General features: G+C 37.9%; 1 protein-coding gene across 2 annotated transcripts in view; it reads left to right on the top strand.

Moving 5' to 3' along the window:
- The window catches only part of MS3_00009528 (uncharacterized protein), a gene marked incomplete at its 5' end in the record, with an annotated part of 31,570 nt that continues 9,474 nt past the window's right edge, over nucleotides 1-22,096 (top strand). Inside the window, 8 exons of one of the 2 annotated variants that reach the window (XM_012937305.3) lie at nucleotides 1-60; nucleotides 7,264-7,342; nucleotides 11,233-11,694; nucleotides 12,339-12,511; nucleotides 17,662-17,935; nucleotides 18,341-18,456; nucleotides 19,907-20,128; nucleotides 21,430-21,633. In XM_012937305.3, coding sequence (XP_012792759.2) covers nucleotides 1-60; nucleotides 7,264-7,342; nucleotides 11,233-11,694; nucleotides 12,339-12,511; nucleotides 17,662-17,935; nucleotides 18,341-18,456; nucleotides 19,907-20,128; nucleotides 21,430-21,633 — 1,590 coding nt within the window. Of the gene's footprint in view, nucleotides 61-5,011; nucleotides 7,343-11,232; nucleotides 11,695-12,338; nucleotides 12,512-17,661; nucleotides 17,936-18,340; nucleotides 18,457-19,906; nucleotides 20,129-21,429; nucleotides 21,634-22,096 lie in introns of those variants that run through there. The other variant, XM_051217908.1, reaches the window with a different exon arrangement.

Raw genomic sequence — 22,096 nt, forward strand, 5'->3', positions numbered from 1 at the left:
ATGGGAGTGCAAACAAAGAATAATTTTACCAGAAACAGGAGTGAAGGAATGATGAAGCCAGTAAGAGACAATTGTTAAGAGACGTTGGAATGAAATATTTGATATGTGCCCTTCATATTTTGCAAACACATTCGGTAGTTTTGTATTTAACAATACATTGTTCTTCCCCACCTGACTTCTTGTTCACTACACAACTACTGACGCCAAGCTTGATGTGATAATTAGAAGTATTTGAATTATTATACAGACTAGGAATCCTCGAAATAATTCAAGTCAGGTAGAACTACGTGAGCACAAACGAACGTATTGTATTTAGAATTCAAAGTCATACACACATCGAATACAAAGGAATCGTTAGTTCATGCAAATGCCGCGCTTGATTTTTGATTTGCTAGAGTGAGTGTGTGACTGAACGGTTCACTAGTTTAACGGTCGTTAGTCCAGTATTACAGGAAATTTGAATTCTACAGGTGATTCTGAACACGAACAAAAGGATAAAAAATGGGTTGAGATATTTGGCGTGCAAAAAACTTTGAAGTGTTCTGCAAACCTTGAAGTCCTGTTTTAGAACTTTGATTTTTTGACCGATATAAACTGCGGGAATCTCCTCATGACCAGTGGTTATTGCATTGCAAATTCTCCCATGTTAGTGTCGTGAAGATGGCACAGGTATTCAGTGTTTGTCAATATATCGGAATTGCCTGATCTAGTCTGGCTAGCGATTGCAGTAGATGTTGAGCACGGCGTTCCCACACGTGATCCGGTGTGAATGCATGACCGAGCGCCTTCAGCTAGGTGAGTCCATTAAAACATATGGTCAGCATCCAATGTCGAAAACTTACAGAGCTATTTATTTTGGGGATTTATTTACCGCTACAGATCACTCCTCCCTAGTGGGGTATTGATGACCCTAAGACGTGGCCAGCCAGAATTTTAAACCCAACGAGTTTTGTCGTTGGTAAACACTCTTCTGATAGCTTGCTAGGTTAAGCAGTGTCTGGTCGTCTTTCATTACTATAAGGGACCATGAAATACAATATAGTAAGAAAATAATGTACAATGAAATTTTTCGTTCCTCGTCAACCTCATCGTTCTTTGTAGCGAAAGAGTGTAAATAATGTTAAAGCGATTTTTACAAAATGTTTTTTAATTTTAATATACATATTAGTCATGTAACAAATATATACAAATATAATCATATTAAAAATTTTTTATATTGTATATAATTGCCATGGGAAATCGAGATGAAACAAAATGTTAACTAGCGTCTTACGTGCAATAGTCATTTAAATGTTCTGGAAACCTTACTCTTCTTCCAGAACGCGTGGTTTTAAGTTTATTTTCAGATACTGTCGAAGTATCATCGCAAGTGTTGATTGTCGGATGAGGTATTATAAGTGTCGGAGTTGTGTCGTTCGACTGTATCGATGGAAAATCGACGTATATAGGACTTCCTCCTAAATACGCTGCTTTGAGGCGATCGGTGCCGATGCTATCGTTGGTTCCGTTCTTATCGATTATATAGTACTTAGGTTCGCGTTGAAGAACTTCGAATGGTCCTTCGTATGCTGATTTGAAAGGCCGTCGATGCGAGTCTCGACGTACGAAGACGTGTGTACTATATCGTAAGTCAGGTTGAACGAAAACATCGGTTGATTGAGGTCGAGTGGAAGCAGGTTTAACTGAACGCATTGCGTTTGTAAGCCTGTTCGTGTAGGAGGTTAGATCCATGTTCATTGAATAGGATGAAGGGTCCACGAATTCTCCTGGAAGTCGAAGTGTCGTTCCATAAACGAGTTGAGACGCAGTGTATCCAATGTCAGCTTTCACTGCATTGTGAATACCTAGTAAGACGAGTGGAAGAGCGTTGGTCCACTGTGAAACGTTTGCAGATGATAGTGAAGCTTTCAGTTGTTGGTGAAAGCGTTCTACTAATCCGTTTGCTTGTGGGTGGTAGGCAGTCGTTCGGAAGCGAGTGATTTCTAGAAGTGTGGTCAGACGATGTAAAGGTTCGGATTCAAACTGACGTCCGCGGTCTGTAGTGATGGTTGAAGAGCAGCCGAAGTTTGCGACCAATCGTTCGACGAAGGCGAGGGCCACTGTTTCAGCAGTAATGTCCTTGATAGGTACTGCTTCTGGCAATCGATTGAAACGGTCTACGCAGGTTAAGAGATAAGAGTATCCATTTGAATCTGGTAAAGGTCCTACCAAATCCAGATGGACATGGTCGAAACGAGCATCGGGAGTTTTGAAAGAACCTAAAGGACATTTATTGTGTCTGATAACCTTAGATTTTTGGCAGCTTACACAGGAGCGTGCCCACTCCCTCACGTCTTTATTCATGCCAGTCCAGCAAAACCTTTCTGCTATAAGCTTGATGGTTGCACGAACACCTGGATGAAAACGTTTGTGCAACGTATTGAAGACGTTGCGTCGATAACGTTCCGACACGATTGGACGATCTCTACCTGTAGATGTGTCACAAGGTAAGGTTTCCTTACCTGTTCCCATCTGTTTGATGCATGGCTTGAGTGTTGTAGACGATAACTCGTGCTGAAGATCACTGTTTTCTTTTTGAAGCTGAGCGAGTTTAAGAAGGTCGATCCCTTGGAAACTGTTATGCGAGATAAGGCGTCTGCAACTATATTGTTTGCCTCAGAAATGTGTTGAATATCTGAAGTATGCTGTTAAATGTAGTCCAGTTTTTGAAACTCTCGAGGAGATCACTTATCTGAAGGTGAGCCTTAACAGAAGGAAAGGGGTTTGTGAACGGTGGAAAAACTGAATTCTCGGGCTTTAAGAGAATGTTAAAAGTGGCATACTACACAAAACATGGCTAGGATTTCCCTGCGGAAAGTGCTATTGTTCAGTTCGTTGTCTAGCAGCCGTTTCGAAAAGAATGCTAAAGGTTGTCAGTTGTTGTTTCCCCATTCTTGTAAGACTCTTTGCTTTGGCGATAAGTTCTTGAACGGTGGAGAATGCTTTTTTGCACTATCGTCCAAATTGATGGACCGCGCATTTCCACGATGTTGGTCGATTAAAGGTTTCATAAGAGACGCTCAGTTTGGTATGAACCGTCTATAGAAACTCACTAGGTGGTTGAACGTGCATATTTGCTTGATTGTGGTCGATTCTGGGTAACCCGGAATGGTCATCGCTTTCCGTTTTAGAGGTCAAATGCCTTGAACATCAACAGTGTGTCCATGAAAATCTAAAGTCAGTGCTGTTTTGACATTTTAAAACGTTTACGGTACTGCTGTGTTTTGTAGTCGTGAAATTCTAAACGCATGTACGAAGCAGAGACCTTCAAAAACGTCATCGGTGAATCTCAGGAACGTTTTGCAGCGTTTCTTAACCGAAAGGCATCTTCGAAAAGTCATAGATACCGAAAGAGGTGATGGAAGTGACTTTACGAATGTCTTCAGCGGCCATGGGAATTAGGTTATGTGCTTTAACTAAGTTGACTTTCGAAAAAACGGATGCTCCTATCAAGGTCACCGTCAAATCGTGAATGTGAGGCAACAGGTGATCAAAAATGGTCTTCGCATAGTCACCAGTTGAACACCAGTCGTTGCTGTTCTTTTTAGGGTCCATGTGCAAGGGAGATGACCATAGCCTGTTCGACAGCCGAATGATCCCTGAGTCAGTGATATGGTCGAATGCGTTTTTAGACAACCTTGGTTTTTCAGGAACTAGTCGGTGCGCTTCCTAGAATACAGGTGGTCTTGTGGTCTTGATGTGACGTGTAACATTGCTGGTTACACATGGCAATTTTGCCTAAGTTTGGTACTTATCAGGTATTTGTTAATAGTATGGATCGATCATGTGCCTTAATGTGACTGGGGATAATATACAACCGGAAAAGTCACAAAACCAGATGGATTAGTATTTCTGTGGATGAATCTCCGTTTGCCCGTCTCGTTGAGTAAATTGTAAGCTTGTATCAAGTCTATTCCAATGATTAGCATTGAAACATCTGCAACAACGATGATCCAGTGGATGGGTTTGCGTAAGTCCACGTTAAGGTACACATATCGCTTACCGTATGTGGCAGTCGATTTCCCATTCGCAGCTTGTAAGTCGGAAACCACTTTGTGCAGTCGGTATTCAGAATTCGCTGGAAGAATGCTAACTTCCCGACCAGTACCGACGAGGTAGCGAGCTTTCTTAATCACACCAGTGATGTGTAAACAGACGGTTATGTTTGCCGGCTACGACTGCCGTTAACACGTACCGGGTGGGTAATTCCCTGAAGCATTTTTCGCGTTAGTCGGTTTTCGGTTCGGGAAACTACAGGGTTTTCCACACTTCCGAGATTTTCTGGACTGATTATGATGCCAGCACCAATCAGGGTTGTCTGTGACCTAGAGACAGATCGTTTTCGTGAAGAACTCTGAAGAGTTTGGGAGTGCCTACGGTCATCACGAATATTAAGGTGACCTGTCAGATTAGTACAGAACTCTGTAACGTCATTTCGTTCCGTTTGAGGCTTGTCTTTTGCTGAATAGACCATGGTGCAGGGAGTTCCTCTGATCTCCAGAATTCGGCCGACAGATGCAGTCAGTTCGTCCACAGCATTGTTTTGAAATGAGACAAACACTGCATGCACCTGTTGGTGAAACTTAAACAAAAAATTTGTCTAAACATGCCCTTGCCAAAGGTCCATCGAACAATGTCCTCACGTAACAACATATCTGTTGTCGGGCGAAAATTGCATCAGCTGAATTGAGGGTGGCGAAAAAGTCTCAATCTTAAATAATTTGAGAGTTTGTTCGGTCATGATGAATATAAGGTAAATTACATTAACTCGGCTACCAAATACTGAGAAACTATTTTTTCAATTGTAGACGAAAGTTCTTATACATACTTCCAACAGAAACAATGTCCAACCTTTATTGATTCATTCAAGAAGAGAGACAAAACATCATAAGAATCTCACTATGGAAGGACCAACATGGAGTCGACCTCTCGTTCTCAATGTACAAACTTGAACCGATTGAAAATTGAACAGGTTTGTTATAAGATTTCTCCCTGATTACCAAACAGCGCTTTGGGTTTTTTTCAGCGGGTTTGTACTTTCGTTCGCTTGGTTTGTTGATGTGTTCCTATGCAATACATGACATTGAAATTTCTTTAAGTTACATTTTCAAGGGGTTGGCAATTTTTCGTGTGATACTGATACCTCGGCTACAAAGTGCTATCTCTAACAGTTAACATTTGGTATTACCTTCTTGATAACCGTTTTATCCAAACGGTTCCTGTCATAGTGAGGACAAATGCGAATCATTCAACAGATTCATTGTATATAACGTTTGCTAAGATAGCCTTATCAGTTTCGCCTGGATCGCCTCAACATAATTTCGGGACACAAGACGAATAATTCTAGCTACTCTGCTTACATCCACTTTGATATGTCATCATTTTAGTCTATATATAAATAAATGATTCATTTCGCTTGTACCTTTAAGATATATTTTTCTCCCAAAGTCTTGATTCAGTAATAACACCCGGTGAGTAAAATAGTTCAAGAATTTTCGATCATAGAAGACCTATTGGGGGAGTTGTGGTTTTACGTATTCTCAAGATTCCATAGAGCTCGTAACTCAGACTGCCAGTTGATGACTTCCGTGAATAGTTAGTGACTCGGATCATTTACTAAAATGATTGTATAATCAGGCCAAAACTACACTGACGGTTTATGTCACTTAGTATCTCCCCAGGCCGAAGTAGTTAGGGCGCCGTTCAAATATGTGAGTGAGTAGTTCCAGGCTGCGTTTTAACTGCTAGTCAGTCGTATTTCAGTCAGTGTCACGTGCTGCTCTAGTCCTCTTGAATGAAATATCACAAGCATGAGTAACTACTGACCGTTCATAAATGACATTCATTAACCATTTTAACCCATGAAGAAATCTAATACAATTCAATTTTGGACTACGGCCATATGGGACGTGTCAGGAATGAAAACTTTCCTCGTTTTAATCCATACTGAGGTATTTGGGGAAGTTTTGTCCCTTTAAACTATGGTCTTTCCTATTTAAAAATGTTATGTGCCTTTCCGTGTCCACCTCGCTATGTTAATTTGCTTAGATTCACTTGAACTGACCCATCGTTTTGACCATTCTGTAGATTGATTATGACTGACTTCAATCATCTTTCCTAAAGGATTGTTCACACCAGATGAGACCACTGTGAGCAATGCTCATGTTTGCACAACAATCTCAATCATTCCAACCACCCTGAAACACCTGCTTCAGTGTCTTAAACATGTTTTTTGGTTGGTGTCTCAGCTGCTGTGCGCCACATTATTAACCAGTACTGACACTGGGTCAGTTTATGACATGGAGCAAGGAAATGTGATATAACTGTACAGGGCTGACGTTGGTTAGTCACGGTCCTCTGAACGTAGTCTTAAAAAGTATATAGCTCATTTTGTCAGGTACAACTGAAAGTAAAGGCCAGTGGTAATCGTTCTAGCTTTCTATCATACCCATCTGTTTTCCTTACTGAACAAGATCTTCCTCAATTTTTGTTTCTTGATCAACTCGTCTCTTAATAATTACTTTTATTATTATTACTATTCAAACTTCGCTTCTCCCCAGTGTTGGCATTTCTACTTTGTATGGTATATTTCTCGTTTCTCCAGCGTACCGAAATTTTCGTGATTAACCGTGAGGATTCTGATCTCAGTCATTTTTACCAACCAACTCATTTGCTAGGTTTTTTTGGTAGCAGTGACAGTAATAATACTACTGGATTGCCCAAACCAAAGTGACATTCAAATCTAGGACTAAGTGGTTAAAAGTTGAACTCCTTGAACATTATATATATATATATATATATATATATATATATATATACCACAAAGTTTACTTGCTGACTAATTGAACAAGCCAGAACTAACGTGGCAGTCGCTTTGGTTACAGCACTCAGCTTCAGCTGGTGTCCCAGGTCCGGACGCTGCCATCTATTTTTTGTTTGGCCTGTTGAGTAGTACCATTAGTCCTCATACAAACGGCATGGTCCATGTCCGAATACGAAAGTACGTATACCATAAATGATTTATATTTGACTGGCAGTTTTATATATTAAGCGAAGCAGTTGTACTAAAGCTGCATACATTTCACGCTTCCTTAGCATTGGTGATAATTCGTGTTTCAAATTGATAGTCTGCTTTTCTCAATTCTTAGTTTTTAATAACCGAAAGGCTTTTTTTCGAATAACAGCAATTTATTATTACGTTTAGTCATAAATTTTCTTTTTCAGTCTATTATGAATCAGTTTGGTCATCAGTATACTGTCCAACCACCACCTACCTTTTATACGAGTGATATGAATTCATTTGGTAAGAATATTCTTTGGTTTTGTATGATGCATAAGTAATTGTGTTTTACTTTGACTGGTGTTAGGATCTCTAAGCACAGCTGTAGGTTGTCTGTAAAATGAAATAATAAACTAACCGCTCAACCAGAGAATATCCATTTAAGATTGATGCTTACGCAAGATATTTTAAATATAGAGCCACCGTAATTTTGTTTACGTTTAAATTATATTTCATATTTTTATTTTCTTGTAATCAGTAATATTTTGACTCGGGTTTTATTGGTTTCCTCTAGCTGTGCTCGTATGAAGTGTAGTAACTTGAGAGGTGTTCGTCAGGGCTGCCCACTCTCTCCATTATTGTTCAACTTTGTCGTCGACGTACCTTTAGAGATAACATTTTCCTCGTCTAAATTTCCAGGGGTTGAACTTCTACCGGGAGGTTCACTTGTTGACTTAGAATATGCTGATGACAGTTTTGTTTGGTGAAGACGCTGACAAAATGCAGTCTTATGACCACTCTAAGCAACGATGCAAGCATGTTCGGGATGCGATTCTCCCCCCTTAAAATGTAAAATGTTGCTTCAGGATTGGGTTGCATTGACACCCGAACTAAAGATAGGGATTGAAGTAGTTGAGCGTGTCGATCGCTTCACTTATCTTGGAAGTCTCATCAGCCCTTGTGGTCTGGTGTGTGACGAAAACTCAGCACGGATACAGAAAGCTCGACTTGCGTCATTTATGGCGTAGGCGAGATATCCGTCTATCAACCAAAGAACTAGTTTTCTGTGCAGCAGTTCGTTTCGTCCTACTTTATGACAGTGAAACATGGCCGGTAAGAGTAGAGGATATGCGTAGGTTACTAGTATTTGATCATAGGTGTCTTTGAAACATTGCTCGTATATCCTGGGACCATCGAGTAAGTAATGCAGTTGTTAGGAAACGGGTACTAGGTAAGGATGGCAAATCAATTGATGACGTAGTGAAACTTCATCAGTTGAGATGGCTGGGACATGTGTTACGTATGCCCAACGACTGATTGTCTCGACGTGCGATGTTCAGTGGTATAGGAGTAGGTTGGAAGAAAGCTAGGGGTGGCCAGACCAAAACATGGCACAAGTCCATGAAGTCACTGACAAGTGGACTGAGTCATGTTGGTAGGTGTAGACTACTATGTTGTATATTCTCAACACGCTCATGAGACTACCTTTAAGGTTTGACGATTTGAAGACTACAAGCTTTTGATTGTTCGTAGCTTAACAGCCTTATTGGTGTTTCAAAATCAGTGAAAACTGATGTAGAAATTGTTGTTACGATCTTGTTACTACCAACTTTGAGATAGAATTCTAACAGGAGAAGGACTATGATGGCATTGTGCTAATCATTGGTAACGCTTGCCCATAGAAATATAAATCTGGTGGCCGCAATGTTATAAGCAGCAAAATAAAACGTCCGGGCCTTAGTCGTTTAGCAACCAGTCCCAGTCATGTTAGTTCATTCGTATTATGTAGTCTTTATTTTCACATTCATCATATATCACTTTAAAGAAAATGTGCCTCAATTAGGAATGTTCTAAACGTAACTATCCCTGATGTCACAGGGTTCGATAACGGATTTTTGGATTATTCAAATTTGTAATACTAATGTGTGGTAGTGAGAGTAAGATGTGGTTAGTCATTGAGCGTAAACAAGTAGGCACAATTACTTACACCCCAAATGCCCTGGTATGGCTGAGAGTGGGGTGGGCCCGCCCTCCCTCTCGAAATGCTCTCACACGGCCAGGCGTATACAGCCTCTGCCAGGGAAGTCCTACTCACTGCCCTGGTTCGCATCAGGATTACAAGTTAGAGCTTGCCTCGTGATGCAGTCTGATGATTTCCACAATGTGTGTCCTATCCACCACTCCTATTGTTCTTCCATAATTCCCTCTTCAGATGGAAGTTGGTTTGTTTCCTCCCACAATAGGCTGTTACTGATTGGTATCCGGTCAACGGACATTCAGTATCTTGTGCAGACAGTTGTTTATAAATAATTGTACCTTTTTTATGATATTGTGGTAGTTCTCGAAGTTTTGGCTCCATACAGCAGAACTATCTTGACGTTCGTATCGAAGATTCGGACTTTGATATTGGTTGACGGTTGTTTTGAGTTCTGTATGTTGTTCAACTGTAGAAATGCCGCCCTTGCTCTGCTAAACCTCGCCCTTACATCTGCATCCGATCCTCATTGTTCATCGATGGTGCTGACTAGGTACGTGAACTCTTCCACCTGTTCCAGGGCTTTTCCATGAAGTATGATTGGGTTGGTGTTCTCCATGTTGTATTTAAGGATGTTGCTTTTTCCCTTGTGTATGTTGAGGTCTACTGCTGCAGAGGCTTCTGCTAAACTGGTTGTCTTGACCTGCATTCGCTCATGTGTATGGGATAGAAAAGTCAGGTCATCTGAGAAGTCCAACTCGTCTAGTTGTATGTAAGCTGTTCATTGTATTCCTCAGACATAGAGGTCTTCATAATCCAGTCAACCACCAGAAGAAAGGGAGACAGTAAGCCGCCTTGTCTGACTCCGGCCCCTACTCAGAATGCGTCTGTCAGCTGTCCTCCATGCACGACTTTGCAACATAGTCCATCGTATGAATGCCGTATGATATTGACGATCTTCTCAGGCACATCAGTGTCGACGAATGTTCCATAAGGTTCACCTATCCACTCTGTCAAACGCCTTTTTCATAGTCAAGGAAGTTGATATACAGTGACGAATTCCATTCAATTGATTATTAATAAGAATAATATATTCGTAATATCTGATTGGGGTATTACAAATATGATATTTTTATTGATAAAAATCTTCCCAATGCTCAATTTATTGGAACTTATAAAGTCAAACCTTGGTAATGATACACACAAATTCAATCGATTGTTCAACAATGATCCATAATGTCACTATTTGGTTTGTGCACGACCGATTCTTACGGAATCCGGCCTGTTGATATCTTCATACTCAGTGTTGTCCACTTTGACCTTGGGCGTTTGATGAGATATCCTTCTTTCCAGTTTGTCAATACTTATTCCTGCTCCCAAATCTTTCTGAATAGAACGTGAGGCATGTTTGCAGTCGCTTTTGTTTCTGATTTCGGTGCTTTAGATGGTATATTGTCAGGTCCTCTTAGTTTCCCACTCTTGATTTGTCTGATGGCCATCCTTGTTTGTTCGATCGCTGGTGGAGTGACATCTGTAGGAAGATCTGTAGGTGCTGCTTCGATGCCAAAAACGCTAACCAGAATAAATTAAACCAAGTAGGCACGGCTTACTAACTAAAAAATATGACTTCCTTTCCTGTTATTGATTTCTACCCCGGACTCACTGAGAGTGACTTGTGTTGAATAAAGTATTATCTAGCATTATTTTTCTCTATTTTTGGTCGTGAATCGTGTCTCTGACAACCTAGCCTGTGCATAGCCTATCGATCAGGTATCTAGTCCAGCGGTAGTATATATTCGAACACCAGCCTTATCGCATTACTGCATTATCGTAGTATGCCGTAGGGAGAAAAATATTTCAGATCAAACGTTTTACTACTTAGTATAGTAGTTTAGTAGGCATTGATACACATTTATCAACGTACTTACCACCACTCAGCTCACCTTTTCTGTCTTTTGGCTTAATTACGTCTCACTATTTAGCTTTCTAACGTAGTGTATTAATCAGCAAATTGGTACAAGTTCTTCATTCGGTTAAAATGATTACCCACACTGTCTGATTGTTTGTTATATATTCACGACCAACAGTATTTGCTTTATGATTACTGTATAGTACGAAAAACACTAATTGATTTGGCTTTGTGATATTGATTACATAGCTTTTGTTTCTTAGGTTAATACTGAGACTACGTGAAACTTTATTCTTTTCAACTTTGTAGGAAATGCTGTTCAAAGACCTGGACCCAGGCCTTATAGTTTTGAAGTTCCACCTCAAGATTTTCAGTCTACACCCCCTCTTCGGAGTGACAGTGGATATTCGCTTTGTCCATCCCAGTATTACAGCAGACCTGGGATAATGCCTTCCACAGACGAAACTTGTGTTAATTTTTCAGAACAACTACCAATAACCTCTGAAATCAATGAAAATAGCAACGTAGTCCTTGACTATCAGAATCAGTTTAGTTTTCGTGTTCCTCCCGAGATTCCTAGCTGGATGACCTTAAATTCCTCAGCTAGTAACTTCTACACTGATATTCAAAAATACACTTCACAACCTAATCCAACACCCCAGTCGGTATATACTGGGATTCCAGTTCATTACAATAGAACTCCTGAGAACTCTACGTTTCAAAATCGTGGGCGTGTTAGAACTTCTGGTCCTTTCAAGGGAAATAGAGGAAGTAAGATTTTATGCGTAAATAATAATCGGATTTGAATAGACTAAAATCTAGTGTTTTATCTTGAATTTGTTTAACGTTGAGGAGTGCAATGGCTTTGGATGTTTAGAGCATCCTTATTAACCTAATTACCACATAATTTTGTGATATTTTGTGGCTTAACATTCTATGGATGAAATAATTGTAGGCTGAGAAATAACATCAAATTTTAAGACAAGTAGTGGTGGAGAAGATTTGTAGCTCAGGTGGATGATTTTGATGGAGTTTTGTTCTCCGAGCTGGATGGTTTGGTCGTGTTTTTTTCGCAGCTGGCACATTTTATAGATGATGTTTGGTTTGTCTTATTTTTTCATATTTTATCCTTTCGTTTGCATAGGATTGATTGTAGTAGTTTTGTCGGTTTGTGTGCAACACCTGTTCCGAAGATTCTCAGCAGTCTCGTTGTGGTTTCTGATATGCCTTTTATGTATGATCCTGTGTTATAACATGACCAAACCATCCAGCTCAGTGGAAAAAACTCCATCAATAACAAGTAGTGTAGAATAACTAACCTTCACAGATCGTCAGTTGCATTCATTGTTTACACAAATCATGTTGAATTCTCTTTCGACAAGATAGAAATATGATTTTGATATTGTTTTTAATAGGTCTTCGAAATCGCCCCAACCAAGGTACTCACACCGCTAATACTGCCGGTACGACGACAACTACAAAAGAACCATCTATTTTTTACTGCGATATTTGCAAAGTTAGTTGTGCAGGTCCACTAGCCTTCAAAGACCATGAATCTGGTCAACGCCACAAAAAAAGATTGTCCCAGGTAAGTTTGTCCTACAATTACTGTCTGACTTATTCATTGTTTTTAATTGAATTGCTTTCTTAATGCAATTAAACATAGGTGATTGTAAGCTATCATTCATATCAAGTAGTTCTTTACAAGCTTCAAGATTTATTGTCATCATTTCAATTGAATATGTCTTTTGCATTTACCTTCACATGTTCCGTATTACAGGAGTAATCTTGAAAACCATAATTTGACCTATCTAGAATATAATAATTAACATTTCTAACAGTCTTATAAACTAAAGATCACCAACTAGCTTTGAAAAAACTTGTGAAAGATGAAACAATAATGCTACTTCGTCCAGATAAGGGTTCCGGTGTAGTCGTTATTAACAGAGATGAATACATTAGCAAAATAATGTCTACTTTAATTGATTCCACTAGATTTATCATCGATAATACCCAGAAAGATTTAACAGAGAGGACAGAGAAGCGATTTGTAAATAAGTTGAGAGTCAGTCAGTCAGTAACAACGTAGAAGTTCGTACGTACGTACATCAGTCCAAGTTGCCACACCACATTAGCACACAGATGTTGTGGCCGATTCGAATCCCGTAGTGGTAGAGGTAATAAGAGTATAAGCAGCAATCAGGAAAATTAGTGTTTGTAGATGTTATTTAAAGAGTATAGTACAGTGAAATAAATTTGGAAAGAGAAAAAAAAGAGACAAGGAGGAATAAGTAGATCAAAATTTGGGAGAACACAAAGAGTGTATGCACCTGCGCCATTGCAAACTATTTTGAGAGATCTCCTAAAGAAAAATCTAATAGATAATCATACATACAATGAACTTAAACCTAAAGGATCACAATTACCGTACTTATACGGCCTACCCAAAACTCACAAGCCCAATATCCCGATTAGACCAATATTATCCATGGCTAATTCGCCTTTCCATAAACTCGCCCGCTGGCTGACGAAGTGCCTTGAACCAATCCCAAAGAAACTAACACCTTACAGTCTAAAAAATAGTTTCGAATTTGTACAAAAACTCGACAACTTAAATGTTTTCGACAAATTTATGGTTTCATTTGACGTCTCATCGCTCTTCACAAACATCCCCTTGGAAGAAACGATAGAGATCATATGTGATTACCCTGAACTTCTACCCCTACCAATTCATGATTTTAAACAGTTCCTCTTTTTGTGTACAAAAAACATACAATTTCAATTCAATAATGTCCTTTACCGCCAAATCGATGGAGTTGCCATGGGTAGCCCATTGGGCCCAATTCTTGCCGATATATTTATGGGATACCTAGAACAAAAAAACCTTAAGCACGCAATCGATGCTACTACTCTGTATTGCAGATATATTAATGACACATTCCTCGTCTGCAACAATCACGAACACTCCATTAAGCTACTCTATCTATTTAATAAAGCACACGAGGATATAGAGTTTACTATGGAACAAGAAGCTGAAGACAAATTCCATTTCCTTGATGTTGGGATCCGACGAACATCTGATGGTAAATTACATAGACATATTCACCATAAAAATACCTGGAGTGGTCTATATCTTAATTACCACAGTTTCTGCCCAATGAGTTACAAAAAGGGTATTGTACGAATCCTTTTTGACCGCGCTCAAAAAATCTGTTCAAAAGAATACCTTGATGATGAAATTAATCTGATTACTAATGTTCTACGTGATAATGAATACCCATTGAAATTTATCCAGAAATATGCAAAAACCAATCCTCGTACAAAATACGATGGAGTAGAAAGGAAAACCTGCTTCTTACACTTACGTTTCAAAGGTGATGAAATCGCTAGAATAATTAATCACAGAATAAACTCTGCGTTGAAAGTAACCTACCCAGCAGCAAAACTTATGACAGTATGGCAAACGAACTGCTCACTTCAACAAACCAAAATCGACAAGCCCTCTTTTCTTAGTAGCTCCAACTGCATCTACCAATTCACATGTACGTGCCAAAGCACATACATTGGAAGAACTGAGAGAAGAGTGCATGTCCGCATTTCTGAGCATGTTCCAAAAAACTTGAGGCTGCGTGGAACTAAGGCTTTCAACAGCTCAATAGCTCAACATCTACTTGATACCGGGCACACCATCGACATTCCTCATGCTTTCAAAATTATCAATAGACAAAGAAGTACGACCACCCTCCGTTTTGCTGAAGCCATTATGATCAAAAAACTTAAACCTGACTTATGCATCCAAAAAGAGACTTTAACTTATCACTACCCTGGTAACCCTTTTTTAAAATTTTATTATTTATTTATTTAAAAATATTTATAATCCTCCCCTATTACATAATTCTTAAACCACATTATTATCCACACATTTCCACCACCTGATCCTCTTAAACTATCTTAACTTTTCAAATTCTATTTAATTTTTATTACGTAACCTATCTTATGATTATTTAATTGCATTATTACACCACCCAACCTGAATTAATTCCTTTTGACCTGTTCTAGCATATATATATATATTTATAGTTATTATTGTAACCCAGTTATCTACACTCATCTATGTCAATTGTTTTCACTCTATCTCAATGTAAAAATTCTATCACATTTTTGGTTTGTAAGCAGCTGACGAGATACCTCGAAATAATATGAATTCATACTATTCTGCACCAATATTTGTTCTTGCTTTATTTAAATTCATAAAGGGAACCAATTGCATGAAATTTATCAACTACTAGTGCCGATGTTAAATAATTTGGAAACCACGTTATTCTGTCAAGACTGATAAGCGAATAATTAACAAGGTCAAAATACGACTCAAGTAGAATGAATAGAATGGGATGTCCGAAAGCTAGAATAAGGTATGTGGGCTTTAACATAATAACTGACACTACATAGCCCCCTTGTAGAAAATAGCACATTAAAAAAATGTCTGTTTTCGAAAATAACACTAAAGTGATGTGTAGTTAACGTTAACAATAAGTAGAGAAAAAAATTGTACAACACTCGGTAAAATACAGTGTCACATGAGCGGCGATTGTATTCTATGAAAATGTCATACTTATGTAAAAGAATACATGAATATCGCAAAGGCGTGGACAAAAATGGAAACGTTAGCATGCGAATATGAGCAAATTAATGAGCGTACAGAAAATTTACATGTACTAATGCTATGACTGTCTGGACGATAAAATAACAAGTTTGTATGAGTGATTCAAAATATCGTGAAAATAGTAATAAATTGTTTGTGGGTATGTGTTGTAATCTCTTTCTACGGTATGACCCAGCTATTCCTATTGCTTAGTAATCTTGGACACCAAATCACTCGACAAGACCCCAAATCAGAACACGGTTGAACAGGAAAGAGATTATATTCCAAATAACAAGGTTAGATGGAAGTAAGATGCAAGTAGTAAGCACAATAGATAAAACGTTAGTATATTTATAGTTTTTACGTGAGAAGATTCTAGAGTATTCTCCAACTATCGGCTAGTGCTGATTGGATAAGGATTAGCCAATCAGCGTGCACCAAAGCAATCATGCATTGTGCATGCTTTAATCCAGTCTATGTCCCGCTAACAGTATGACAGCGAAACAAATCATGAAGATAAGTAAAGTAGAATACGACAGAAATCGGTCTGTGGTGCCGACAAAATAGTGAAATATGTTAAATATATGTTCTCCTGAGCCGAAGTAGAGTAAATAGCATCGACTAACGATGAGTGAATTCGAATTTAAATACGTAGTTCCCGTTCGTAGGATAATAATAGTCAAGTCGTGATATGATAACTGCATCGACTGGTGATATTCGTTGTTGTACTGCAATTGATAATGATCATAAATTGTGAATTCAGTGAACGTTGTCGTCTGCGTTATGACAGATGCATTGAGTTATCGTTAAATATGTATTAGTAGAATAACCAGAGGAACAGAATAGTGACTGAGTAGACGAGGTACGTAGAGTCGTATTCCTTTTTGGTCGTGAAGCCTAGAGTGGTTTGTGTGGTTTGAGGGAGATGCGGTCGACCTCGTTTGCTACAAAACCGTACCGAGGCATGACAAAAATACCAATACATATGATTAGCGATGGCGACGTATGAGACTGACTTGGATGTGGCGAACAAGAGTGTATCTTTGAGAGACCAGCTCTAAACTCTATGTTTTGATATACAGTGCGATGGGAATAGAATAGTAGTTGCATTACTTGAATGTATTTGGGTGATGAATGATGCAGCATGTGGTTATACATATGGACAAATAGATAAAATGAACGTAATTGTTACTAATCAGCTAGTTAGAGGCATCCACAGACATAATAGGAGGCGATTTTGAAATGAAAAATGTATGTTATGATAACATAAAATAATGACCTCGACTAAGTGAATGAATGTAATATTAGATCAAAATGACATGGAAAAAATTGGAACGAACTCACTTAAAGCAGGAAAATTTCACGTTTTTGAATAGTAAAAATATCCCGATGGGTTCTGAATGTCATAACATGGAATGTTCATAAAATGATAGTTTGTTCGGTGGGTGATATGATTGCGAAAATGTCATAATTTAATGACAGCACGAACAAGATTAATAAATCCACATTCGGTCATGATATTGACAATAATGTAATAATAAGCATATAATGATAATTTGAATCGTAATGGAACGATCCGACAAATGGATCAATGAGAATAGTTGACATGAGGACAAAGTATCGATAAGATAATATGACTTGAGCATGTCCATGTCATGTTGCACAGGCTTTGCTAATTGCGTCGGATTGGAGATTGCGCTGGCTTCGCTGAATTTGTTCGTCGTCGGCGGGCTTACCAACTTAGTGGGGGCCCGTAATTTAATCGTCATTTAGATCGAACGGTGTGGTCGGAAGGGCTCACCAGTTTAGTGGCCCGCGTATCTGACTCCATGTAGATCGTAATGATGATTGTTGTTGAAATATATGTCACTTATCCTCGTGTATAATCATCGACTTTAATCGCGTTAGTCAATAACGGAATTACAATATCCAGGTGCATGAATTAAAGCTAGTATTCCCAACTGCCAAATTTAAAACATTAACTAACTGTTAGGTCTCAATTCGTTGTCTTCCCATGAATAAAATACTATGAATAGTTGATTTAATATCATTTTAACATGAGTCGTTTTCTTATTTTTATCATTTTTCACTGTTAGGTTGAAGCGATTGAAAAATTAAAACAGGAAGTCTCTACCGATGGAAGTTCATCATTAATTATTAACTCAGCTTCACGAGAATTACGTTGTGAGCTTTGTGATGTTGGTTGCACCGGTGCCGACTCTTATACTGCCCATTTATCTGGTAGACAGCATCAACGTACTCTCAAGTTACACAAGGAATTGGGGAAACCAATTCCAGAAACTGATGATCCCCTTGTACCAGCTATTGTGGCAGATATGATTGCCACTGCCGCTGACGATGCTAAACCAGGTGAGGATTTTTAGATTTTCGCAGGTTGTTTACGGTTTTATTTTTTCCCCATTTCTTTGAATCCGCTACTTCACAGTGCTCACTAGTCATTGCTTAACTTAAATTGTTAAATTGTACCTTCGTTTAAGATATTTGTTAAAAATTTCACAAAGCATTTTTGAGGTGAGAGTTCTTATTCTGTCTGTGTGAAGGAAACGTGATTTTGCTTGACTCATTATTGTTGATTATTTACCTTAATTAAATGAGACGAAACAGTGTATCATTGTCGATTTCATTTTCATATTCTGGTACCGCTGAAATAAATTTCAGTTTTTACTACGATCAACTTTAAATGGGTTGCTTCCGCAAGTTTTGATATTCTTTATCATTCATTACTACAGAATACATTTTTTATCTTTACTGCAGTTGAAGCGGATGAAAGTAAAACAAATCCTACGGAAAACACGTTTATGAAACATATTGATTTAAAACAACTTGCTGGTCCTGAACTACCTGCTGTTGGACAAGAGTATTTAGAAACTGTAAGAGCTTATGTAATATACATTATTATGCTTTTAATTACGTGTTTTCTGAATGTCTGGTTTAAAGTTAAGTAAAATAAAACACTCGAAGGTAGTACCAAACCTCAGCAGTTGACATGATTCGTACAGAATGCGCGTACAGAACTGCTGCTTTCATCATGAAGTACATTCTTAATTTGACTTGTGTGTCCCCATCCACCGTCTGTGTCGACATGTGATGACGACCAATGTTGGAGTAGATTGAAAAGAAGTTATGGGGGGCCAAACCAATACATGATATCGATCCATGAAGACAGTGATTACTGGACTTGAGTCATGTAGGTAAGTTCAGACTATTTGGTTGGGGTCCGCATAATTATCGTTACTGGCGGTTAGAGTATAGCAACTAGCTTTGTTATACTCCTGAACGATTTATCCTTACTTTTGAACAGTTAAAATATTCTAATCTTCCTAGTCATTCATATATGCGACCTTGAGCGTGTGTGTATGATTGTACGTATCTATCTGTATAGTTGTTTATATCTTTCATGGCTATAAATATTGAGCCATGTTTTAACTAAGTAGTCTGAGAAGCCTTCCTTCATGTTTCACTTCTTACCATTTGTCTGCACAAATGAATGTTTAGTTTGTATTTGGTTTTTCTCATCGCTGTCACCCAAACGGGGTTAAGTGGAAGGTTTATATTATATCGCTCGTTCCATTCACCATTCCAGATAGAGTCAGACAATTGAACCTATTAGATAGTTTGAATGATATGGCTCAAAATCGTTCTCGATCTCTCTGATTCACTCACTCTTTATCTCTCTTTAGATCCCAAATTTTTAAATTACCATATAATTTTTTTACTATTGCACTAATCCATATTTCCTCGAGTTTTATCCTCGATGCGCAATCCTTTTTTATTACTACTAATACTGTTACTACCTCTGTAATGAACGAGAACATAAGTGAAGACAACCAAATGTATTAGAATACAAAATTACTGAGTTCTTTCGTAAAATATAAAAACCATGCATTCAATACATTTGCAAATCCTCCATCAATTGTCTCAAACTCCATCGTTCCTTCATTGCCGCAACAATCACTCTCTGTTCCCGTTCTCTTCGATTCAATCTTCCCAACCTTCTGATTGGCGTTGTCCTACTTATGTCGACATAAGCAGCACACACCACACCTCTACTACTCAGGAATTTGCTCATCTCGTTGTGCTAATGAGGTTGCGGTGTGGCAATTTAAGTGGATGCACATGTGTGCCAGGTATCTGGATTGTGTATAACTGACTAATTTGATAAAGGATATTGTAAAATGTTAACATACAAAACTGAGATTTCTACAAACTATAAAGTTGTCAAGGGTTTGTTGGAATCTTATTGGTCTTGAGATATAACCTTTAAGTCATAATTCACTTACCGCTTTTCTCTCCTTTTCGAAAAAATTTCTCTCCAATCAGATTATTAATAGCAACAACAAAACTGTTAAATATCGTTGCAAGTTATGTGATTGTGAATTTTCAAATCCAGATTCTCGTGAATGTCATTTACGTGGTCGTCGTCATCGTCAACAGTACAAAAAGAAAGTCGATCCATCGTTTATTGTCGATCCAAATCCAGGAAATCAACTTCGTCGAAAAGTGATAGCAGCTAAAGAAAAGAAAACGAGACGTAACGAACCAGTGGGTTCATAGTTTTCTCTTACTAACAATATTTACTCTGTCTAGACCATTAGTATTTACTGTCTTCTCATATTCCGAAAGTTTACTAGTATATTTTTCTGACTGATAAATCATAATTACTTCTATAACATTACTTTTCAATATATTATTTCATAGTTTGCATCACTAACTGATCTTAGCTTCACGACGATTGAGAACCGAAAACCATGGACAGCTATTTAATCTTAGAATGGGGTTCCTCACCAATAAACATTTGCGACCCCTCCAAAAATTGAATCCATGGACCTCGCGGTGAACACTTAACCTTTAAACCACTGGTCCGGCGCACAATGGCTTAGATGTTTAGTTTTAGTATGTACACGATATTGCGGACCCCATCTTCCAGTGCGGTCGATGGATAACTACTCCATTCCCGGCATTATTGGACTCGGCTTTCCACTAGAACTCCGAGGATTACCTCTTGAAAGTAGTCATTAGATGAGCACATGATTACTATTATTACAGAAGATTTGTGGAAAGCTTTGGGTTTCACAGACTACATCACGGATTGATCATAATGAAAGTTGTATATAAGACACTGTTGGTTCCCGATTATTGTTTAAAATCAATCCGTGATTTTAAGAAGGAAATTCATCAATCGCAATAAGTCTTTTATAACAGTATAATATTACGTATTCAAATGTTAGTACTGCACAGAAATAGATATTGGTCACTTGATATACTTTATAAAAAAGAATGTTTCACAACTATTCTTTACGTTTGCCAATTATATATCATACAAATACATATTGCTTTGTTTCGATGATTTTTAATCATAGTTAAAAAAAAAACACATTAATATTCGAGATTTCATAAAATCTAATTAAGCGTTATACAGAGAATAGCAAAACAACCATGCCTGTTCAAATGGCAACATCGAGTCAAAGCCGTTTATGCTGTATGGATTTTAACTAATCGGATTACAAAAACGCATTGTTGACAACCAAATAAATAATTCACAAAGCGGATGAATGGTATGGTTCTAGATTAATTGAGCACACGTTTGTAAAAGCTAGTCAATTAATCACTTATCTTTAAGTATTTATAATTATCCCCTTACAATTTATCAAAAGTGATCATATATTTAAACTACTTGGATAATAAAGCCAACTGTTCATACGTTAATGATACTAAGATTTTACGCCCTGAGTCTTGTTAAAAACATTTTGCGATCCAAAACATCTTTTTGGTAACTTGGTTTATACTACTTCATTCATCCTTAGTTAAAGACAATTTATTACATTAATTTTATACGTTTTCAGAAACAAAATACTAGCAGTTTCCCCAGTTTCAGTACCTTGCGTAATAGCAGTATGACAGGAAATTGTATGAGTGGGATCCCATATGACCGTTTTCATGCACAAGTCCCTCGAATATACACGACTCAAACTCCTAATAAATCTCTAGAAAGCAGGTACATCAGTTTTAAGCACACATCTTTGCTACCGACAGCTTGGGAAGTTCAGGTAATTATTTTTTTTACTAATAAACTACCATTGTATATGATACATTAATTTTATGAAACGTTTGTCCAAATTTATTTCTACTTTTGTGTATTAGTTCTTAGTTCTGCTGGTCTGTCCATTGAAATATTCTTATATTTTTTCTATCGGTGTACTGATTATATATATATATATATATATATATATATATATATATATATATATATATATATATATATATATTGCTTGACACTGATATGCAGACCATACTTAAACTTTAGAAACCAAGATCTCTCATCCAATTCCACTATCGAAGACGTTATCACTATGTAGAGTAATAGTAATATGTGGGCTTTCCTTTTTAACAGGAAATGGCGTTCTTGACGATTGCTGAAGCGTTGTTCAAACTTAGCTTCCTGTTATTTGTTCTTAACCACCAAATACAGTATTACACGGTTTTTAGTTGTTTACCTCAGTAATCACATTC

This window comes from Schistosoma haematobium, chromosome 7 (assembly GCF_000699445.3).
Source record: "Schistosoma haematobium chromosome 7, whole genome shotgun sequence".
Classification (NCBI taxonomy): domain Eukaryota; kingdom Metazoa; phylum Platyhelminthes; class Trematoda; order Strigeidida; family Schistosomatidae; genus Schistosoma; species Schistosoma haematobium.